This window comes from Thunnus albacares, chromosome 1 (genome assembly GCF_914725855.1).
Source record: "Thunnus albacares chromosome 1, fThuAlb1.1, whole genome shotgun sequence".
Taxonomy (NCBI): domain Eukaryota; kingdom Metazoa; phylum Chordata; class Actinopteri; order Scombriformes; family Scombridae; genus Thunnus; species Thunnus albacares.
Window position 1 is genome coordinate 36194389 of NC_058106.1, and position 22820 is coordinate 36217208.

The window sequence follows — 22820 nt, forward strand, 5'->3', positions numbered from 1 at the left end:
ATGTACAACACATACTGTATATAAAATCTAGAAATAAATAAAATCAAAAATGTGTTTTAACTTTCATTTAAAATTGATTATTGATTAATTGAAATTGATTATTTTTATTTATTTAAATATCTTTTGATTGGTAAATATTTATCACAAATCAAGCACTATCAAAGAAGGAAAAAATATAAAATAAAAAAAATACATATAAATAAAAAGTAATAAATAAATAAATATAAATAATAAATAATTTTTTTTAAATAAATAAATTTAAAAATATTTTTAAAATAAAATAGAAATAAGTAAATTAATTAAAAAAATAAAATATACTTTTATTTATTTATTCATTTTTAATATTATATGTATTATTTTCTAATATATTCTTATTTTGTTTGTTTTTTAATAATTAAAAAATATATATATATATACCATTTTTTTGCCAGTGCTTGAAATGTCTTATTGTCTTATTTTGTGCAGCGACTGGTGCATAAAATAAGAACAATTAAAGTGTCACAGATGCACATGAGAATAATTAGCTTTTTAACAGAGGTTAAAAAAAAAAAAAAATCAACAAATTAAACTTAAAATTACATTTTTTTTCTCCTCCATGTGAATCCTGCAGGTTCATCCTGTCAGGCTGGTTTTCGTCCTTCTTTGACACCATTTTCTAGTCACCATATGATCCAGCAGATTGTGTTCACTAACAGAAAGATTTCCAATACCATTATCCTCCAGTCATTGATTAGAAAAAATATTAACAATATGAACACTCTGACAGTACAGACGAGTGTTCGTGGTTGTCAGACTGTGATGAAGCTCTTATACTTTGGCGCCGCACTTGCAGAAGATTATTTATGGCTTTTTTTTTTTGCTGTTTAAAAAGGTCAGTCTGGGTCTCTTTGGTCTTCAGTAAAGCTTCCTCAAGTGACAGCCACAGTCCATTGGTTTGCCTACGAGACAACAGTAAAAAAAAAAAAAAGACTAACAACAACTAGCTGTGGAGAGAGTGGCACGGGATCAATGAGCTCACAAACCACCAGTTATCAGGAAAACAGATTGCTCACTGCCCAGATTACAGTCTGGGAGGAGGCGAGTGAGAGGAAGAAGAGTGAAATGAGGCTGGATAATTAGGAAAAGCAGGCTGTATCCCCAAAGGGAAAGAAAGAGCAGCGAGCAACGTACATGCAGCTATTCGCACCATCCCTCCGTCTCTATCTCTTTAAGAGCTGAGAGAAGGAGTGTGTGTGTGTGTGTGTGAGTGTGAGTGTGTATGTGTGTGTATGTGGGGGAGGGGTATTGGCTGGGGTGGAACAGTCCTGTAATGAGCAGATTTTAGAGAGAGAGAGGGAGAGAGAGAGAGAGAGAGGGAGACATAGAAAGAGAAAGAGCGAGAGAGAGAGAGAGGCCGAAAAACAAGAGGAGGACAGATGACTTGGTGGAATTGAGGATACAACAACAATCCTGATTTAGACGAGCGCTGAAAATGGAGAGGACAAAGAGAAGAGGAGAGGAATAATCTTTTTTTTTTTTTTTTTTTTTTCTGCTGCTTCTCTTTTTACGTCCTCATCTTCAGGAGAGAGCTTCATCTTTTAGATCACAGCAGAGCAGAGAGGAGGAAGAGGGAGGAAATAAGAGGGAGCCGGAGAGATATTCACACTCCGTTATGTCTTCTGAGGTGTGTGTCGCTGTGGTTATGGATGTGTGTCTGGTCATATCCTGGATTGCTTGTTTCCAGGCCATGCTATAGAGAAATATCTTCAACTTCTCTGCCCCTGATTTTTTTTTTTTTTTTTTTTTTTTTTTTTTTTTAATGGCGTACCAGTGCGGTAGCATCCCTGCCCTGTATGCCTCTCTGTCTGCCGGTGCGGCAGGGATGTGGAGATGCTGTAATGTCTGATTGAGCTGAGCTCGGTCGCTGCTGCTGCCACCGCCACCGCCGCCACCGCCGCCACCGCCACCACCACCACCACTGTGTGGGCCTCTGGGACTGCTGGAAAAAGCCTAGGCCTCGCTTGTCTGGAGCGCCCCGCTGCACAGCTGAGGCGACGGGCCGGCTGCGAGGCTGCGTGGAGCAGGAAGGTGGAGGAGGAAGTGGAGGAGGAGGAGGATGAGAAGCACTCTGAGCCTGCATGCCCATGGGAAGCAGCATGCACAGCAGCTGCGTTCGTCACTCCAGACTCGCCGCTGAGGCTTAGATTGCTTCTACATCGTAAGGTGATGCTCTTCGGGCCACGTCCTGCTGTTTCTAAAACCAGGAGCCGGTATTTCACATCCTAAACTAACAGGAGAGGGAGAGTCGGGGGCCTGCAGCTCCATGCTACCTGATTCGAACGAGGCCTCCTCCCTCCCTGCTGCTTCTGAGTGAACCAGGCCCTTGTTTTTTCTTTTTCTTGACGTTCTAAGGATTTGCCTAAACCTGTTTCATGCATGTCCACTGGAGGCAGGTTTGACTTTGATGACGGGGGGTCGTACTGCGGGGGGTGGGAGCAGGGTAAGGCCCATGGCCGAGGGGTATGCACGGGGCCCCAGGGTCAGGGAGAGTACGCGGGGGCCTGGAGCCACGGCTTTGAGGTCCTGGGCGTGTACACGTGGCCCAGCGGGAACAGCTACCAGGGCACCTGGGCGCAGGGCAAGCGGCATGGCATCGGGGTGGAGAGCAAGGGCCGCTGGGAGTACAGAGGGGAGTGGACGCAGGGGTTCAAAGGTCGCTACGGGCAGCTGGAGAGCACGGCCAGCGGCGCCCGATACGAGGGGACGTGGAGCAACGGTCTGCAGGATGGATACGGCACTGAAACCTACTCTGATGGAGGTAAGAAAGGGTCACTTTTCCCTCCAAACATCTTGCTTTTATTTTCACTCAAACCTCAGTTTAGAGATCAGAGAGTGAAAACATCTCATCTTCCTCCTTAAACTGATTTTCAGGCTGCAAGTGGAGCAACTTGCTTACAGAGCCTCAGCTGTAGGCTACATAAATAACATGTAGGTCACATCCACATGCACATATTAGAAAGACGATCAGAGGGATAGATCACCTTCACGCTGGCCTCCTGACCAGCCTGCTACCACCGCCAGACCCCTCACATCTGCTGACCAATCACACTGCTCGTCATTCCACGTTCCCAGTTAAAATCCGGAGGTGATCGGGCATTTTCCACCGTCGGCCCTAAACTGTGGAACAGTTTGCCTCTCGTTAACAGATCCTCCCCCTCAACTGATATTTTTAAAACCCGTCTTAAGTCCCATCTCTCTTTTCTTCAGCCTTTAATAGTTCATTAAAGACATCATTAAGACATCAACACTGTTTTTCTGTGCAATACTGCTTTGTTTCTTGGATTTAAATCCCATTTTTATTTGTATTATTCTACACTTTTATTAATTTTCTGTCTGTGTTTTCATTGGATTGTATTTCTCAGCTCTCTGTAAAGCACTTTGGTCAACTTTTGTTGTTTTTAAATGTGTTTTATATAAATAAATTGACTTCACTATTAGATTATTAAGGACGTTAAATATGTGGGACGTGTGTCTAATATTAGAAATTAAACCACGCTCTGTTTTGAGACACATTTATATAAACACACCTTCACCCCTCTCATCCCCTCTGCATCACACCCTCTGTGCTGCCATGGTAACGGGAGACAGCAGGTCAGCGTGTCACTAGAGACCAGCTCGCGCGGCTCTTCTGCTCTCTGATTGGCTGTCTGGTTCTGTCAGTCTCGTGTTTTCCTCCTCTCCTCACTTCGGGGGCTTTTAATCTAGGCCGTTTGATAAGCGATGCTGGCCGGCCCGCACCGCGCAGGACCCGGATGATAGAGAGCGAGGTCAATAAGGGATGCAGGTGGGATGAAAACACGGCGCGTGTCGGTGCTGCATTGAAGGTGGAGGTTGTTTACCGGCTGCAAGCGCGCGCATTAAGGCTCCCTGCTGTTTTAACACGAGAGTCTAAGATAAATTTTTTAAAAAACACAGATGGTGAACAGAGGAAAACATGAGAAATAAAAAAGACTGCGTCACGCGACAGCTCTGCTCCTCTCTTCCGCTCACGTGGAAGACCGCCGACAGATGAATATAGCACGCACGAGCTGACACATTTTCCACAACCCAATAAATGTGCAGGAGGCTGGTTTATGCGCGTGCGGCCTGTCAACAGAACAAGTGCTCATTAAAAATGATAATAACCTGATATTAAGATCATATTATGAGCCACATGCAGCCTCGTGCACCGACAGACCCGCCGAGCGCGAGGCAGGCCAGGTTTGTTTCAGCACCGCGGACAGCTCCTGATCCATAAACACGGTTTTTGGAGCCTTAAAAGGCTCAATATGGATAATTATCGGTAACTGAGATGATTTACAGGGAAAATATTCATTTAACAGAGAAAAGACAGACAAAAAATAAACATGTAAGACCTGAGTTTGTTTCTTCAGGACACCTGTACAGATCCTTTACTTCAGTAAAAGTACCAATACAGTAATATAAAAATACTCCATTACAAGTAAAAGTCCTGCATGACAAATCCTCCTTAAGTAAAAGTACATAAGTATTATGAGCTTGATGTAGTTAAAGTATTGCAGTAAAAGTAGTGGTTTGGAGGTGGAGCTAGTTTCAACTACTTTATATACAGTTAGCTAGTTTAGTCCAGTGGTTCCCAACCTAGGGGTCGGGCCCCTCCAAAGGGTCAGCAGATAAATCTGAGGGGTCATGAGATGATTAATGGGAGAGGAAAGAAGAAAAAACAAAGTTCTGATACACAAATCTGTTTTCAGTTTTTGGACTTTTTCTCTAATCTTTGATTTTTGCTGAAATATTGGATCATTTAAACATTTATTGAAATGAAAGCATGTGAGAAGTTTAGAGGGAAAAATCACTATTTGGTGGAGCTGTTAACAACTCATAGACATGTGAAATGTGACCCCGACTACACACTGCTTTTTGTAAGACGTCAAAAGCCAAAAAGGTTGGAAACCACTGGTTTCATCTTTAACAATGTGTTGTATTTTAAAAGCTTGTTATATTATCCATTGTGTCAAATCTTCATCTGAAAAGTAACTAAAGCTGTCAAATAAATGTAGTGGAGTAGAAAGTACAATATTTCCCTCTGAAATGTAGTGGAGTGGAAGTATAAAGTAGCATCACATGGAAATACTCAAGTAAAGTACAAGTACCTCATAACTGTGCTTAAGTACAGTACTTGAGTAAAAGTACTTAGTTACTTTCCATCACTGCACCTGTATGTTTGATTTCAGCACCACGGTCAGCTCCGTCTTTAAACTGTGTCCCAAATTCAAACTACTCACTGATTCTAAGCAGGTTTTGAGTCTGTAGTTTGTTCACACTGCTGGAAAAGTGACAATAAAATATACTTGAAAAAGTGCAGAGATACGAGGGATTTTTTAGTTGTGCTGTTGAAGGGCACTATTCTCCCAAAATGCAATGCACAAGGGAAATGGAGGAGCAACTCACAGCTGCAAAAGATTAAAATAAATTGCTGGTGATGACAAGACGGTACAAGAAAATACTTAGGAAAACAAAAATAAGTGATAACTCTTAGGAAAACATTTTGCTTTCTCTGTAAAGTTCAACTCAACTCTCAACTCTACTTTATTTATGTAGCACTTTACAAACAACACAGCTGACCCAAACACACAAGAAAACAGAACAAGAAAAAGAAGACAAAACACAATATAAGAAAAAGAAAATAGAAGAATGAAAACAGAGTGAGGAGAATAATAATGTTAATAATAAAGGCAATTAGTCACACAATGCACACATACAGATGCTTCAGAAGAAACAGCTGAGCTTGTTAGATTAGGCACAGTTAAAGGCTAATAAGTAAAAGTGTGTTTTAAGGTCTTGGATATTTCAATAGATGGGGAGAATCATATAGTGGCAGGAAGAGAATTACATAGTTTTGGGGCAACTATAGAGAAAGAAGTTTAATTGACAATCAGATAAAATAGTAAAGTGTGTTGATATTTTTATATACCTAACAGTAAAGCATTATACTTGAAAATCAGTATATAAATATGCTGTATGCAGTTAGTATGTTGTATGAAAATGGGACACAGAAAGTGTCCTATTTCTTTACTACATACTAATTATATTCTGGTTTTTAGAATATAGTGTGTTCTAACTGGCATGGCCGAATTAACTCATTAAGGGGCCCTGGGGCAAAAATGAGCCCCCTACCCACCTCCCCCATCAGCCCCTCGAAGTAGTCCTTCCACCCTCTCAACACACTCTCCTCGCTACTCATTACATCTCCATCTCTATCGTTCATCACCCAAACCTGCTGCACATCCTTCCAAGCTCGCTCCCTCAGTCCAGCCAATCAGTCCTTTTCTCCTTTTATAGTGTTCAACCTCTCATACAACTCGCCATACTCCTCTTTCTTAGCCTTCGCCACCTCTCTCTTCACCTTCTTATGTTGTATCTCCTTGTATCTCCTGTCTACTTTCTTCATTTCTCTGGCTATCCCACTTCTTCTTCGCCAACCTCTTCCTCCGTATACTTTCCTGTACTTCCTCATCCCACCACCAAGTCTCCTTGTCTTCCTTCCTCTGTCCAGATAACAAACCAAGTACCATCCCAACTTTCTCCCTCACCACTTCTGCAGTAGTTACCCAGACATCCGCCAACTCTTTACTACCACTCAGCGGCTGTCTTAACTCCTCCCTGAACTCCACACAACAGTCTTCCTTCTTCAACTTCCACCATTTGATCGTTGGCTCTGCCTTCATGCTCTTCCTCTTCTTGGTTTCCAGCTTTATACTCATCACTCTGTCCGACACTCTCTTCACCTCCAACACACCCTTCCTTCAGGATTACCCCTACCCCATTTCTCCTCCCATCCACACCATGGTAGAAGAGTTTGAACCCACCTCTGATGCTCCTGGCCTTTACTCCCCTTCCACATGGTCTCTTGCACACACAGTATATCTACCTTCCTTCTCTCCATCATATAAGCCACCTCTCTCTCTTTACCAGTCATACTCTCACCTCCACACTCTTTCCCTTCCTCCTTCCTCCTGACATGCCTTCCCCCTCTCCTTCTTCTTCTCCTTCACTCAACAGTAGCATAGTTTCCACTGGCACCCTGCTGGTTAACAGTACCGGTGGATGCCGTCTGTAACCCGGGCCTCGACCGGTATGAAAATTTGATTTATGATATGCATATTTGATTTGGCAAAGGTTTTACACCGGATGCCCTTCCTGATGCAACCTTCCCCATTTATCCAGGCTTGGAACCAGCACTAAGATTGCACTGACTTGTGCATCCCGAGTGACTGGGTCTTTACATTTACACCTGGTATTAAAATGTATTCTCATTTTATCAGTTGTGCTGCCATTGTGATTGGATCGCAATATGCAAATTGACCAGGCGGAGCTGGCAACAGTCACGGGGCTTCTCAGGTCAAGGAAACTGCTGCCATGAACGGACATCATTCATTTCTAAATCAAGTAGCAAGACTTCTTGCTGCTGCTGCTACTTGTAGCTTTTGCTTTAGCTGGCAGGAAGAGGTCAAGCTAAGTGGGCTGATTTTTTTCTTATGAATGTGGTCACCTTGTACAGATTGCATTTACACCTACTGAGATCCAATCACAATGTTAGCCTGACCACCTCCAAATGTGGTCTGGCCAATCCAATGGCATGCAGATCACAATGCGGTCTGAGTGCATTAACATGTGTTTTTCCTTATCCAGATACAAATCACATTTTAAAGCCAGATGTAAATGGGATGTAAGTGCCCATTAAGTACAGTATGTACAGCAGACTGTACTTGATGTACTGTACTGTACCTTCATTACCTTCATCTTCATTATAGTTTGCCTTCAGCCACAGAAACCAGCAGTACTTCTGTCCTGTAACACGACCTGACCCTATGCTTTGCTTTATTGTGTGTCTGTTAGTAGCAGTTTTATTAAATAGTAATATGCAACGATATAAACTTGGATAAAGGTTTTAAAACTAGAAGTGGCACAAAGGTAAGATAATGTAGGTGTCATCTTAAGTCCTTAAATCTTATTATTCATCTTAAAACAAATACTGGATGGTGGTGAAACATCTCCAGGAACACTGAACACCGAACGAAAAACACTGAACATGCATCAGCAAAAGTCCTGCTACAATGAGTAGAGAGTACATACTGTACACTGTTAATATGTACACAGCATGTGATCCTGTTTTAGGATTCTGGGATGTTCAAAATGTTACTGGAGGATAATTGTTGGGAATCAATATAACAAAAAAGGTTTACAAGCAGAAAAAAGTAAACTTACAATGACTACACACAATAGTTGATTCGGCTCAGAAGGTAGGAGGTAGTCGTCCACCAATCAGAAGGTCGATGGTTCGATCCCTGACGCCTCCTGTTGAAGTGTCCTTGGGCAAGACACTGAACCCCAAAATGCTCCCGATGGTTGCACCAGCACCCTGCGTGGTAGCTTGCCGCCTTCGGTGTGTTAGTGTGTTAGTATGTCTGAATGGGTGAATGAGCAGCAGAAATATTGTAAAGCGCTTTGGATAAAAGTGCTACATAAATGCAGCCTTTTAGCATTTACCTCAGTATATCTATAGGACTTGGTTTCAGAACCACGGACAGCTCCATGTCTCAGTTCCACCACTACTACTATACTACTACTAATACTTGAGAATAATACTACTAATACTATACAGTATCTACTACATAATATTGTGTGCTGTTTTTGCAGTTTACAGGAAATAAATGTACTTAAGCATTTTGAAATAACAGGGAATGCTGCATGTAAATGTTGATCAAACTGCAAATTTGTGAATTTACTGCCAGTACAAATTAACGTAAGCAAAATGTTTTTACAGTTGCAAGTAGCTCTCTGTTGTGCATTATGGGACAATAGTGTCATTTAATGATATAAACACAGAAACATAGATGTACCACCTTCAAAGATCAGTGTAGATGTCAGCTCACTGCTGCAGCAAATAACACGTATCCTGATAATGACCCAGTAATGAGGAAGATTTCTCCTATTAGACCAGCAAGTCTTACTGTGACTGAGTCTGTTTACTCCTGAGAATAGTCGAGTTTTGGAATCTATTTCTTAACAGCTTCACTCTGAAACATGTTGTAAGCTTCTTGGCTGCAGCCTGTGTGAAAAACAGCACACTGTGAAACAGACACTGAGAGCCTGTTGACTGCCTGTTCATTTATTGATGGAGGCACCACCCAAAGTTGTGTCATTTCCCACAAAGTAATCTCCACATTCATTTAAATGCTGTAATTGTACTATTACAAAGCTGCATGTTCCTGAACCTCCAACAGAGCAGAACTATCGCGGACATCAGTAATGTCATTGACATTTACTCGCATGTGTAGCATAATTGCAGGAAATGCTTGTCACAGTGACCTCAGGGTGAGGCGTAGGACATAAAACATCTATAATTGAGAAACTGATCAATTGATTTTTGTTCAGCAGTAGTGTTGTTTTGTTAAAATCAATCATTTTTACTGAGTGTAGTTTGGGAAGAACCACCAACAAACCAAGTGAGGTTCCTGTTTAACATTAGATATTTGCTCTGTCTGATGTTAAATGAAGCTGTTCACATGGTGAAGGAAGTAAAAGATTTCAGGAATATTTTGCTGACTGGACATGATGAAATATAACGTTCATCATTACAAACACATCTCAAATGAGCTTTATAGCATCTTTCAGCTCATGTTTTGGTTTTACGAACCACATCTTAACCGTTTGTTGCTTTTTTGTTTGGTCTAAAAACCCACCGTCCACTGCCTGCTGAGCACCAAACAGCAGACAGATAAAGTGAGAGACTAGCTGGTGAACATAGTGGAGCATTTAGCAGCTAAAGAGACAGATATTTTTCTCATTTGTTGGTGGAGATCTAAACAGAGCTAGAAGGACAGATGTATAAATAGGTAATTGTTTGCTAACACATTGGCCATTTCAACTTTATTAGGTATTAAAAGGGATATATGTTTTTTGTTATTTTCTGTCATTAATGGACTGTTATAATGTTGGATGTCTACGTTAAATATGGTCAAAGTTCCAAAACTTGAAGCTAACATCTCTAAAAAAGCTCCCTGCATGTCAAGAACCAGGGCAACAGCCTGATCTGAGCAATTGTTTACAGTTACCTCTACTTCCTCCTCGTGATGACATCAGATCGTTCGTGCATGCCCACAAATGGCCTCCCGTTCCATATCCTCGGTTGCTGAGGTTGTTATTGTTGTTCTGTTGCTAAGGTGTTTCCATGTGTTGTTTGTGTTGTTCGCTCGCATATTTCAGATTGGATTCGGGCTCCAACATGTACGGATATATTTGATAAGTTTGAATTTTGAGTAAAGAATGAGAAAAAGAAGCAAAATCTTTCTGTTTGCTGGAGGAAGCTTCCTGAAGCTGACCAATCAGAACGGAGTGGGCTCATCAGGAGGCGGGCCTTAAAGAGCTAAAACAGCCTGTTTCAGACAGAGGCTGAACTGAAGGGCTGCATAAAGGACCAGTAGAAGATAAATAAAGATTTTTTTGAACTGTAAATCATGCAAAGCTATTCCAGTGGAGCCCTAGTATAAAAATATAGACCTGGAAATGTGCAGAATATGTTCTCTTCAACGCATAAATGTTATGTTTACAGTTTGTTTCGCTGCCCCCCAGTGGCCGGAAGAAAAAGTTAATGCTGCAAAATAAACAGTGAAATCTGTGACAATCAAATCTAAAGGAAACTATTGGGTTTAATGGAGTTTTGTATCAATTTTGGAATTAAATATTTTAATATATTTTGTATTTTACCTCTTAATGTTAACAATATTGATTAACTTCATATTATAGTAATTGATGCACATTAATTATTAATGAGAGAGCGCAAATTACTCATTTATGTACATGTTTTCACCCAGTGAAACCTGCTGGGCTCCATAGAAATGAGACACTTTAAGCATGTATGTTCAACATGAAGAGAATGACTCAAGGCATGTAGTGATTAAAGTTTAAATGAGGTAATTCATTGGGATGATGTGTCAGTTTGGGCTGAGACCAGAGTAAAATCATGTGACAGAGAGAGAACTCAGATTGGGTTTAATTTTACTATTTGACAGAAATTGATTTAAACCTTTAATCTAAATGTTCGACCAATATCAAGATCTACAATTTCCTGCTGAAATGTAGTTTAGCACTTTCTTTTTTTTTTTTCTCGTAAAGACACTTTGCCTTTCTTTTGATTGACTTTTTAGTTTCAGACACCTTCCTTAATCGATGAGTCAGTCGTACAGCTTGTGAGCCCAGATTGCATGAAGGAACTGCAGACAGACAGCTGTTAAAACACCTTTGATGACATAAAACTCTCTACTCGTCACAGAGGGAGAGACTGCCGCTCAGCTCTCCTGTAAATTAAACTAACGAGTCGCGAGTCGAACAGGGAGGCTGAAATATGAAACTCGGGATCCGCTTCGCCTCTTGTTCTCTCCTGCTCGGGGATTTGAGGAGAGAATGGAGGGCATAAGACGTAGACCTCTCCCTGCCAGCGGTTAAGTTGCTCGGGGGAGCTCTCCTCCTTCCTGGAGGTCTGGGTGTCGATTGCAGTTGACATTTTTCATTGGATGGAGAGGAGGATGAGGGGGTAGACGACCTGACATGTTGGAACCTCTGTGGTAGAAGAAGATGTTTTATTCCTAATTGATGAGGATATGTGAAAAACAAGCCTGCTTTTACATTTTACAAATAATGAAACTGTCAAATTGTTGATTTGCACTTCAACGCCTCACACAGAGTTTAGTCCTCTCTTCCACTGTGCTTGTACTATGTTTGTCTTCCACACACCCCCACCTGCCAAATCTTAACAGCTCAGGGATAAAGACATCAGATTCACTCAATAAATACTCGCGCTCGGCCAGTTTTAGGAAAGTACATATGTACTTCACTGCAGTCTAAGAAATGCCAAACATCTTGTGGTATTCTGTGTTTATTTCAACTGTTTCTTTGATGATTTATTTTCACAGCTTTATTGTCGTGCCAATATGCTTCAGTCTGGAACTGAAATATTTCAGAGATTTCATTCCTGGTGTTGTGTAGCAACCACATAAACATTTACACACAACAAGAAGGAGGAAAAAAACTGATGGAAGAATGCAAATTGATCTTACAGTAAATTTGAAAGAGTTAAGACATAAAAACTCCAGAGGTAATATTACACAGACACACTAACAGATAAATCTGTGCGCTCCAACACAAGAGTCCCGCAATAAACCATCCCTTTGTGATGCTTTTACTGTTTTTCACTGCTTTGTTAAATTTTATGGTAATTTTTTGAGGAAGCACAATAACGCTGCGTTGTACCTCCCGAGAAGATAAAGAATATGTGTGACATTCATGTAGAGTGTCAATTAAATGAGCACATATTTGGAATTACACTGCTACTGCTGAAGTGATGTGATGATAAAAAACTGAAATAATGATGAAAAATGACACAGTCTGGATTAGAAGCTGGGATCTCTGGCAAGTAAAAGTTAGTTTCTGCCAATTTGGAGTGAAGTCAAAACTCTGCAGCAATCAGGCCCAAAGAGCCTCTACAGCTGTGCCACATGTGCAACAAAACCTCTGAAATTCTAGACACTGAGAGACCAACAGAGATACTCACCCTAAATGTGCTGCTGGTTGGGGTTACATTATGTTTTCCTAACTTTCAAACAGTACAACAGTGGAAGTTTCAGTGGAAACTGGTGTGAGGAATGTAACTGAAACAAGACTGAAGACAAAACAAAAAAGAGAATTTTACACGCAACGCTATTGCATACAAAGTCAATAGAAGGACAAAGATTTACCCACGACAGTGTGAACTGAAGTGAAAACACTTCTGTGCAAGTTGAGAATGTTTCAAGTTGAGTGAAAAATTCAGGTGTACCCTGCAGCTGCTTCATAAATGTACAGAGACGAGAAGAAAAAGGAGATGGAGAGGAGGAAAGTAACAGAATGAACCAGAGTCTCTGGTGAGTTCTGAGTTCATTTAGAGGCTGAGCTGAACACAATCACACACACACACAGACACACTCACAAGCAGTCGGTGCATTTGTTCTTAGCTAGCTTATATGGTGCGCAGACCGCCTCCACCGAGGACACATCTGGTCGCACTAGACCACTAAACGCTCCGGCTGGTGGTGACGTGCTTGGTTTTGGCAGCCTGGTCCAAAACGTTCTCATATTACAGCCCAACTTCGCACTAAAATATGTTTCTGAAAACATTTGAGGTGAGAAATAAGCAATGAAGTAACAGAATCTTGATTCATATTTGATCAGTGCTGAGTTTCGTGAGCTGGGTGCGTTGCGCTGGACATTTGCATAAAGTTGAAGTCAAGTCATATTTATGCAAATACAGATACGGCGACCTGTCCGTTAAGTCGCGGTGCCGTATCCATCATGCACTGCGTGGCCACATCTCCTGCTCGCCCATAGAAAATGAATAGAATCCGTCGACTTGACATACGTCATTGCATCCAGTCTGCGCGCTGCATCACAGCTAACGGACAGCTGATACACTGCAGTCAAACTTGCACTTTTAGACTCGAGTTGGATGTTTGCAGCTAAATGCTAACATTAGCATGATAATATGCTCACAACAACAATGCTAACATGCTGATATTTAGCAGGCATTTTGCTTAGGAGATCACCAAATTACAATTCATTATGTTGTGATCATGAGGTCATCAATCTGTACAGTGTTATATAGTTGAAGATGATTGTCAAGATATTTCATTTAAAGCCACACATGTGAACCTCGTGGTGGCGCTAGAGGAAAGTACAGAGGATCATCAAAGTCAGTTATAAAACATAAAATAAAATAGTTTAATTATTTATTGTGTCATGCACAAACATGGACAAAATCAGCCACACACAAGATTCCCATCCCGAAACAACAGCTCAAATTTTTTATAATCATTCATCCAGAAAAAATCATCAGATATTAATATTGTGGCCCTTAAATCATCATATAATAATCAATTTAATATAAAACGGACTTTGTCTTCAGTGTCACTTTAATCACATAGAAAACAAAGTCATTTTTCTGCAGGGAGACCAGTAAATATAAAATCATGGTGATCCAGCTAATAGTTGTTGACTCTCTTCCTTTTTTCATTGATTAGCTAATGTATTGATCAGAGTTATCAATCAACAGTGAAGAAATCAAAACCACCTGTAAAGGAAACCAAATATATCCTTACCTGCAAAGGAATCTCAGAAGTTGACAAACTGATTTGCTCATTTCAAAAGAACCGATGATGCAGTCAAAGGTCCCGTCAGTAAAGTCACAACATTTCACCTGTGCGGCCATTTTGTTCTTTGCCTCGTCATCACTGGCGTTACTGGTGACAGCCTGAATCCCGCTCACTGTCTGAATCTCCTGCCGTGAGGAGAACCAGGTCCAGTCCCTGTGACTCACTGAATAAATGCAGTTCATGAGGAAACCAGTATTTCCCCATTACAGATGAGTTCACCTCAGACTGTCTGCTTGTTTAACAGAGACGGTGTAACACAGACCTGAGGAGAGTTACACCGAAACACACTCAGACACGGTGTTCACATCACAACATCCTTCTATCAACATCCAACCACTCCTCAACTGTTAAAAGTTTATTTACTTGTTGTTAACACCTGTCTGACTGACACCTTGTTACATTTTTTATTTCAGTTTTTAGAGGTTGTTTGGTACGACAGCGTTTTACTGCCACCGTGACAATTTCTCATTGCATATTTTTCACATTATGACATATTTTCTATTTATTACAACACACAAAATTATTCAGTTTTTACAAAAAACATTTCCCTTGTTCCTGACAACAGTATCTCACTTTATCTTGTTGTATCACAAAACTTTTCTCGTCATGATAATCGGCTCAGCAATGAAAACTTTACTGAGTTATAACGTGAAAAAGATTTTGTTATAACAAGAAACTAACAAAAACATTTTTTGTCATGATGGCAGCAATATGCTGCCGTAGTTTGAGTCTCGTCAGACTGGAAATAACTTATAAAGCTAATTTTAGTTAAATTGAAAATAAGATATTATCACAATAAAAAACAATTTTTTAAAAATGCTCCACTTTCTACAAATGTGTTAAAACTGACATTTAAGCTGCATCAAAGTAAAGTGAGATATGTTGCTGTTGTTCCTCTTGATGCTGCAGCAGCAGGTGAAACTAAAAAGTCCAACCAGTGAAATTATCACAAACTTTTTAACAATCCATCTTTCTTCAATCTTTCTCTCATTACTGTGACTAAAAGCTCATTAATTTGCACTTAAGTTCGACCCTTCAGTGACCTGTTTCAACAGGAAATACATCACATTAAGAAGGTGATGATTCCACTTAATGGAACCTTTAAAACGCTTTATGACCCTTACATCATGGACACCATGTGAGAACCCCTGACCTTTGACCTTCAATAAAAACAAGGAAAAAGCTCCCATGAACACTTGTCAGATGTCTTCCTCTGACTCTCGTTGTGTCTCTGTTTGTGTTTCAGGAACCTATCAAGGTCAGTGGCTTGGTGGGATGCGTCATGGATATGGCGTGCGGCAGAGTGTGCCGTACGGCATGGCAGCCGTCATCCTCTTCCCTCTGCGAACATCCATAAACTCCCTGCGCTCCGAGCACAGCCACGGCCCTCCGGCTGTGCTGGAGGACGGCACTGCCACCACACCCACGGACGGGGTGGTGGCCGGGCTGGCCGGCAGCCCTGTGGGCCGAGGAGGGTTCGCTCTGACCGCTCCAAGCGAAGCCGAACGCCAGAGGAAGAGGAAAGGTCGCTTCCGCCAATCCATCCTGAGTGGCCTGAAGCTGCGGCGCTCCGAGTCCAAAAGCTCCCTGGCCAGTCAGCTCAGCAAACAGAGCTCCTTCTGCAGCGAGGCTGGCATGAGCACGGTCAGCTCTGCTGCGTCTGACATCCACTCCAACGCCAGTGAGAGTGAACAGGGCGCCCCCGTGGACGCCACTGTCACAGAAATGTACGCTGGTGAGTGGCGGAGCGACCAGCGGGCTGGCTGGGGCATCAGTCGGCGCTCGGACGGCCTGCATTATGCAGGCGAGTGGGCGGCGAACAAGAGGCACGGATACGGATGCACCACCTTCCCCGATGGCACCAAAGAGGAGGGAAAGTACAAGCAGAACGTGCTGGTGAGCGGCAAACGCAAGAACCTGATTCCACTGAGGGCCAGTAAAATCAGAGAGAAGGTGGACCGAGCTGTTGAAGCTGCTGAGAAGGCCGCGGACATCGCCAAGCAGAAAGCAGAGATCGCCATGTCGAGGTAAGATTTTACAGTCAGGGAGGTACGGAGTCATTTCTGTGCCAAAACATTGAATGTTGGATTGTGAAACAAAAAGTGCTCCATACATCTGTGTCCTGTCGCAAAATTTGATAATACTGACATGTGGCTGTTTCTATGAGCTAATATATGTGTTTTCTACACATGTCTTCATGTAGAGGCTAAAATGACAAAGTCACAGTCTCCCATTAAAATGCCACCTCTCAATTAATCTTCTTTATTCCATGTTAGTCCATTTTCTTCTTTCAAAACTGACCCACTGAAACATCCGAAACAAAGAATACAAACTAAATGATGTTGCATATTACAGTTTACTGACTATCTAAGCTTAGGAGGTATTATGCTTTTCCTTATTTTCAGACATATATATAATGTCACAATGTTGGTTGTTCGTGTTAAAAGTGGCTGACATGTCAAATAACGAGGTAAACGTATGTAGCATTAATCCCTGTGAGCAAAAAGCAGCAGCTTCATTCTGCTCTGAACGCTCGGTTTCCAACGGTTTTTTCTACTTTCAGCCCGAGCTGACGTCAGTTCGTGACGGATTTCTTTATATGGACATCTGCTACGTGCACAGTGCGCGGGTTTGCTACTCCGCTCCGAGAGTAGTTACGCCAAGCCACGACGCCATTACACAGCACAGCAAAGTAAAATAAGTAGTTTACCTGTTAGAGGTTGTGCTGGTCGTCTGCAGCTCTTCATCAAACATCATCATCACTGTGGCTGTTTCTGCTTGTACTCTTCCTCCCTGCGTTATTTCTAACTGATCCACTGAACAAATAGCTCCATATGTTGTTGTTTCGACTGGTTTTTAGCACCGCTAACGAAGCTCCACTAAGTCAGTGAGGAGCACGTTTTTACTTCCTGTAAATTCTTCGCAATAAAAGTCTCCCATTAGTTTTTAATCAAAGCTTTTAATGGTTTGCAATGACAGTAAAGTGACACAACTCTGATACGTAAAGCTGACCAATCAGAACAGAGCGGGCTCATCGGGAGGCGGGCCTTAAAGAGACAGGAGTTAAAACGGAGTGTAAGAGAAACTGTGTATAAAGGGCCGGTATAAGATAAATATGGAGTTTTTTGAACTTTGAATCATGCAGAGCTACTCTAGTGGAGTCCATAAATAAAAATTTAGAGCTGCAATGAGCATAATAGGTCTTCTTTAAATAAGTTAAACATATTACCTGGATGTGATTTTATTATAAAGCAATATGTGAACAAAGCAGAGCAACATACTGTAGATCCAGAGTAGATAATAACCTTTACAGGCTGTTTCACTGCAGTGTTTCCACCTGTCCTGTTCAGGATGAGCCACGCTCGTGGGAAGGCGGAGGCAGCTGAAGGAGTGGCGCAGAAGGCCACGGAAGAGTGTCGACTGGCCCGGATAGCTGCCAAAGAGCTCTCTCCTTCCTTTCACATCTATGGGAACGGTGAGTGGACAACAGAAGCAGAAGTGTGTCGAATTTTAATTAAATCTCAGCTTTCAACACACGCTGCTCTGTTAAAGTGATACTGGACAGTGTTCCTTTTATTTCAGTGAGACTTATGCGGTGACACATGTGCAAGTAAACATCCTCATCTGTAAACATCAGCCAATAAAAATACCAGATAAATGAATGAAGAGACAAAAATACAACAAAATCTTTTTCTTTTTATGCCTCAGCAGACAGATTCATGTGTGTTATGTGGAGAATATTTCCCATCTGCTCGTAGGTGTGATATGACGCAACAACATGTCAAGTTTGAGAATAATTTAAAATCTGCAACCAAAACTAATGCTAATAAAAGTGATGATTGCCACTATCATAATAATCTGAAATACTAATCTTGTTTTTAATCTGTGACTATATTCATAGAAAATAATTAAATATATTTGTTTCCTCTGGAGTTCATATTATTGACAGCTCTGAAAAGCGTCTGAACTGAGTATGTTCGTACATTTTATCAAAAGTGAAACCAGCAGCTGTGTCGTACTGCATCACACAGTACGGTGGCCTGTAGGTTACATAAAACCCTTGAATGGAAATCCATTTAAAATGCACAGCGATTTAAACATAACTGAACATTAAATTAATAATTATCAAATGTTCATTTTGCTGGTTTTACACACAGTAAATGAGCGGTTCATGAGTCCACACCCTCCTGTTTATTATCAACAGAATATGTGAAATATGAGTTTTATAATTAATGATGATACTAAAAGGTGTGGTTCTTATCCTGCAAAGTTTCAATTTAAAGCTGCATTCATTGATTTTTATTTCTTTTTGGCCACTTGGCGGCAGCTTAACAAGCAATTAACATTCACACATCATCAGCGTATAAAGTTGTTGCAGCTTACATTGTAGTTGTCTTTCCGTCCCTCATTATTTTTTTTTTAATGTAATTTTGTTTATGTTCCACTTTAAATTCATTTTGAGCTGAGTATATGTGGGTAAACGTGATTTTATATATGTGAATATCTTTGTGTACATATCAAAGTTCATTATCTGTTTATCTGGTGAATATAAGTCCAATATTCACTCTCTTTTAGCTCTGTTTTTGTTCTCCACCAACTCCTATCTGGCTCTTTAGCTGCTAAATGCTCCACCAGCTAGTCTACAGCTAACTGTCTGCTGTTGTGCTGCTGAGCAGGTAGTGTACAGAGCGTTTTTGGGAGCTTTTTAGCTGAAAACAGCTGCCTGTGGTTGTTGAGAATTTAGGCAATGAGAAAGCAAACAGAAAAAATGTTAAAATGCTCCGTAGAGTTGAGGGAAACTGCAAAGTTGGATAATACTTCTCTGTGGGTTCATCACTAAGAGTGTCAATTTTTACATTACACTTGGTCATTTGATCAATTATTAATATAAAAATATAAATTAGTGAAGCTTTAAAGTTATCCAGCATCATAGTCATTATTCTGCAAGTATATATATACTATAGCTCAAAACACCGAACACCACTTATACTAAAGTGATGCTTTATACTGCTGTAAGTCATCAGCTATAGTGCTGTTTGTGTAATAATGTTATGCTTCTGGTAAGGAACTTGCTTATATTCAAAAATATATTTATACAGTATTACATTTCCTTTTGTACACCACCCTTGTTTCCTCATTCTCAAATATTTGGTTTATTTAGTTTAAGTTTGTTTAAGATCTCGTACAGCACTAATTTACTTTATTTGCAAATTTCCATCCAGTTTGTGTTACTTCGTTTTCCTCATAGAGACCTGGGTTGTATCAATTATCATGTAACATTATCTTAATTTTTAATCTGCATAAAAGCATTTATAAGTATCTGAGCTTTTACAGATTTAATAAAATATAAAGTATGTGTATTTACAGTGTGCGCTAAGCTCAGTGTTTCCATTCATATTTTGATCTCATAATAAACACCAAACTACAGAGGATTAGTGTCTGAGAATTTAAAGTAAATCGAGTGTATTCACTTCCATAATCCTCTCTAAGCCAACTGTGATTGCCCGCACAAGATTCAGTGTGTTTGCAGCTTTTCCCTCCTTTTGTTACTCTGCATGCTAATAGCACTGCAACACACACACACACTCATACACACACTCTGTAGGTCTGATGGGCTCGATGTGGATTGCTGCCAGATCACTTCATTGGTGCTATTCTCCAACTGTTTTCATAGGGCTCGAGTGTCAGAGGCCCAAGCACCAGGACGCCAAGGACAAAGACCACGAGGTCATCTCCACGGGAACAGACAGTCCGGAGCTGTGCACTCCGGACACCACGCCGCCTGTAATAACACCTGATCTCAGCCCCGTGCTGAGCGTACCCACCTCGCCCCCCCACAGCCCGCCCAAGCACGCCCATCGCCCCAGAAATGCTTGCTTCATGCGCCAGAGCGCCGTGGACGATCAGGGCGGGGCCGAGATCCAGGTGCTGGTGGAGGGGCGGGGGATGGATCTGCCGAGGGGAGGGGCTAACAATTGGACTGATGACATGTATCCGGACCGAGGAGGCAGCAGCCGCTCCACCACGCCGTCCCTCCTGGAGGAGCAAGAGGGCCAAATTAACGGCCACGAGCAAGCCCCTCTGTCCAACCACAAACCACGGGAGAAATCCTCGTCCAATCACAAGTCCCGGGAGCACGCTTCCTCCTACCGAGCGTGGGAGCACTCCTTGTCCAACCAAAAGCCCTCCAAGCATGCCTCTTCCAATCACAAGTCAAGGGAGTACTCGTCGTCCAATCACAAAACATGGGATCATTCTTCCACCAATCACAAGGCCTGCGAGCATGCCTCTTCCAACTACAAGCCGCAGGTGCACATTTTATCCAATCACAAGGCCTTGGAACATAACATGTCCAATCACAAGACTTCTGAGCATGCTTCTTCCAATCACAAGTCCCAAGATTATATCTCCTCCAATCACAATGCAAAGGACCACGTCTCTTCTAGTTACAACCCTCGAGAGCATGTCTACTCCAACCACCATCCAAAGCAGCACAACCCCTCCAACCACAAGCTTAACGAGCATGCTGTAATTGACCAAAGGCTAGATGGCCTCACCGGGGGCTGGACTGCTGAAAGCACCCTTAGGTGGAGCCCTGCCCACTCGCGCCTCACGGAGCAGGACGAGGAGAGGATGAATGACTATACGGTCGATATGAGGCTTCAGTGTCCAGAGTCGCAGTCGTCTCGGGGGCTGGGCCAGGACTCTCCGGCCCCCAAAAACAACAGGCTGCGATCTCGAGGCCTCCGGCCGGTCAGAGAGGGATCCATGGACTCTGTACAGATGCTGGACAACCTGAATGTGGGGGCAGAGCTGGAGGAGTGGCCGCTGCACAGGGACCTCACCCTCTCCCCTCCCCTTAAGTCTCAGCCCATCACTCTGGAGCAGGACGGAGAGCATCTCACCCTCAAATCAAACTCAGTGAGTACAAACAGTTACGTTTGACTGATGAGTGAGAAAAAGTTTTTTCTATTTTGATAGTAAAGATGCACATTTTCCATAATTCCTTACCTAATTCCTTACATAATTCCTTTGTTAAGTGATGATAATAATAACAAAAGAATAAAGGATAATTTCCATTGGAGCACACTGATAAAATGTGAGTGAAGCAAGAGGCAATGCTAATTTCTAATTAAACATCTGCCACAAAGTGAGAGTCAAATGGAAAAGGAAACACGGTCAGCAGGGTGTAGAAGATAAGGCTGATGAATTTTAATATTTTCTTTATTGTCAACAAATCTCATGTGCAGAGACAAACCAACAATGAACTGATCTACCAACAAGTCTTGTGTGTGTATCCAAAGCCTGATATATCTTATTCCTCTGTGCTGTAGTTTGGTCATGTTAGTTTGTTTAGAAACGGCTCCAAAGACTAATAACAGCGATCACATTTTCAGTCTCCAGAGAGTAGTTCTGTGTAAGGCTGACAACACTGAGCATGTTCAGGAACACATTTCTGTTTACAGCTTCTCTAGCTTGTTGTGCTACATTTAACAACTTCTTGACTTCATTTTAAATTTCTCAAAGAACTGTAGTTTGCTAAAATCTGCTGAAAAACTACAGCTCCCATCAAAACATAATAGCGCAGCCCCATAATAACTTACATCATCGTAACTTGGTTAAAACTCACCAGCACAATCTTCCGATGTCATTATTTCTCCTTTTTAGTCGTAATCTCTGCTGTCTAAAAACTTCTACAGCGTTGCCATGGTGGTCTAAGGATTATGGGAAATGGTGTAAACATTGAATTAACAATATAAGATTGACTCTCCTTGTCTAAACTGAGTGAACAACACGACATACTGTTGAGAACAGCTCTAATCCGAGGCTGGATTTTTAGTTATTTACGTTACTCCAAACATTAGTGGGATTAAAAATGAGGTTTTCTTGCCTGGAAGAACTTCAGGTCTCTATATGTTACTTGTACTTACAAAAAAGATCAAATGTAGCTACAGCAAATATTAAGGAAATATGTTTATCACATATATTTAACCACTTTTTATTAGCCATCTGTTGTTTTTTGGGGTAATCAGTTGCCTCTGAGTGATCTTTGACTTCGGTTGAGTCTGACTGAATGCTTGTTTTATTTCCTTTAAGAGAATTTGTGCTGAACTGGACTAATATCTTCTTTTCTCCTCTCTTGTCTCCTAGGGCTCCAGCTCTATTCTGGTGGTTATGGTCATTTTACTCAATATTGGAGTAGCCATTCTTTTCATTCACTTCTTTATTTAAGCTTATACAGGTATGATCTACTAAGACTTATTGATAACTACGGTATATTATATTATTACTTACTGAGACGGACATTCTGCCTATTCGACTGGAGCCCACAGCCCGAGTGACGGACACAGCAGAGCCTTTCTATTGTTGCTACTGGTCTTTTCACCTCTGTTGAAGCCCATTTGAGTTTCTATGCGAGCGCTGTTCCTTTTTAAAAATGCTTACTTTGAGCTTGCAACCATAGGAGAAAAAAAAGGTGATTGAATAAGAGTCACAAGAAAGTAAGGAGCGCAGCTTTAAACTAGCGTGGTGTATCGGTACACACGTGCATGGATACTGATACGTGGACTGGAGATG

General features: G+C 41.5%; 1 protein-coding gene and 1 long non-coding RNA gene across 2 annotated transcripts; one reads left to right on the top strand and one right to left on the bottom strand.

The window, feature by feature from the left end:
- Positions 1-612: 612 nt before the first annotated feature.
- On the top strand, positions 613-22545 carry jph3a (junctophilin 3a). The gene is made up of 5 exons (XM_044357024.1): positions 613-2797; positions 15490-16270; positions 17594-17718; positions 19918-21164; positions 22395-22545. The coding sequence occupies exons 1-5, from the start codon at positions 2416-2418 to the stop codon at positions 22473-22475; spliced, it is 2616 nt and encodes an 871-aa protein (XP_044212959.1). The 5' UTR covers positions 613-2415; the 3' UTR covers positions 22476-22545.
- On the bottom strand, positions 11036-14915 carry LOC122985985. The gene is made up of 3 exons (XR_006404216.1): positions 14190-14915; positions 12611-12718; positions 11036-11619 (listed from the first exon to the last, which is right to left on the bottom strand). It is a non-coding gene; the product is annotated as an uncharacterized LOC122985985 (long non-coding RNA).
- Positions 22546-22820: the final 275 nt, after the last annotated feature.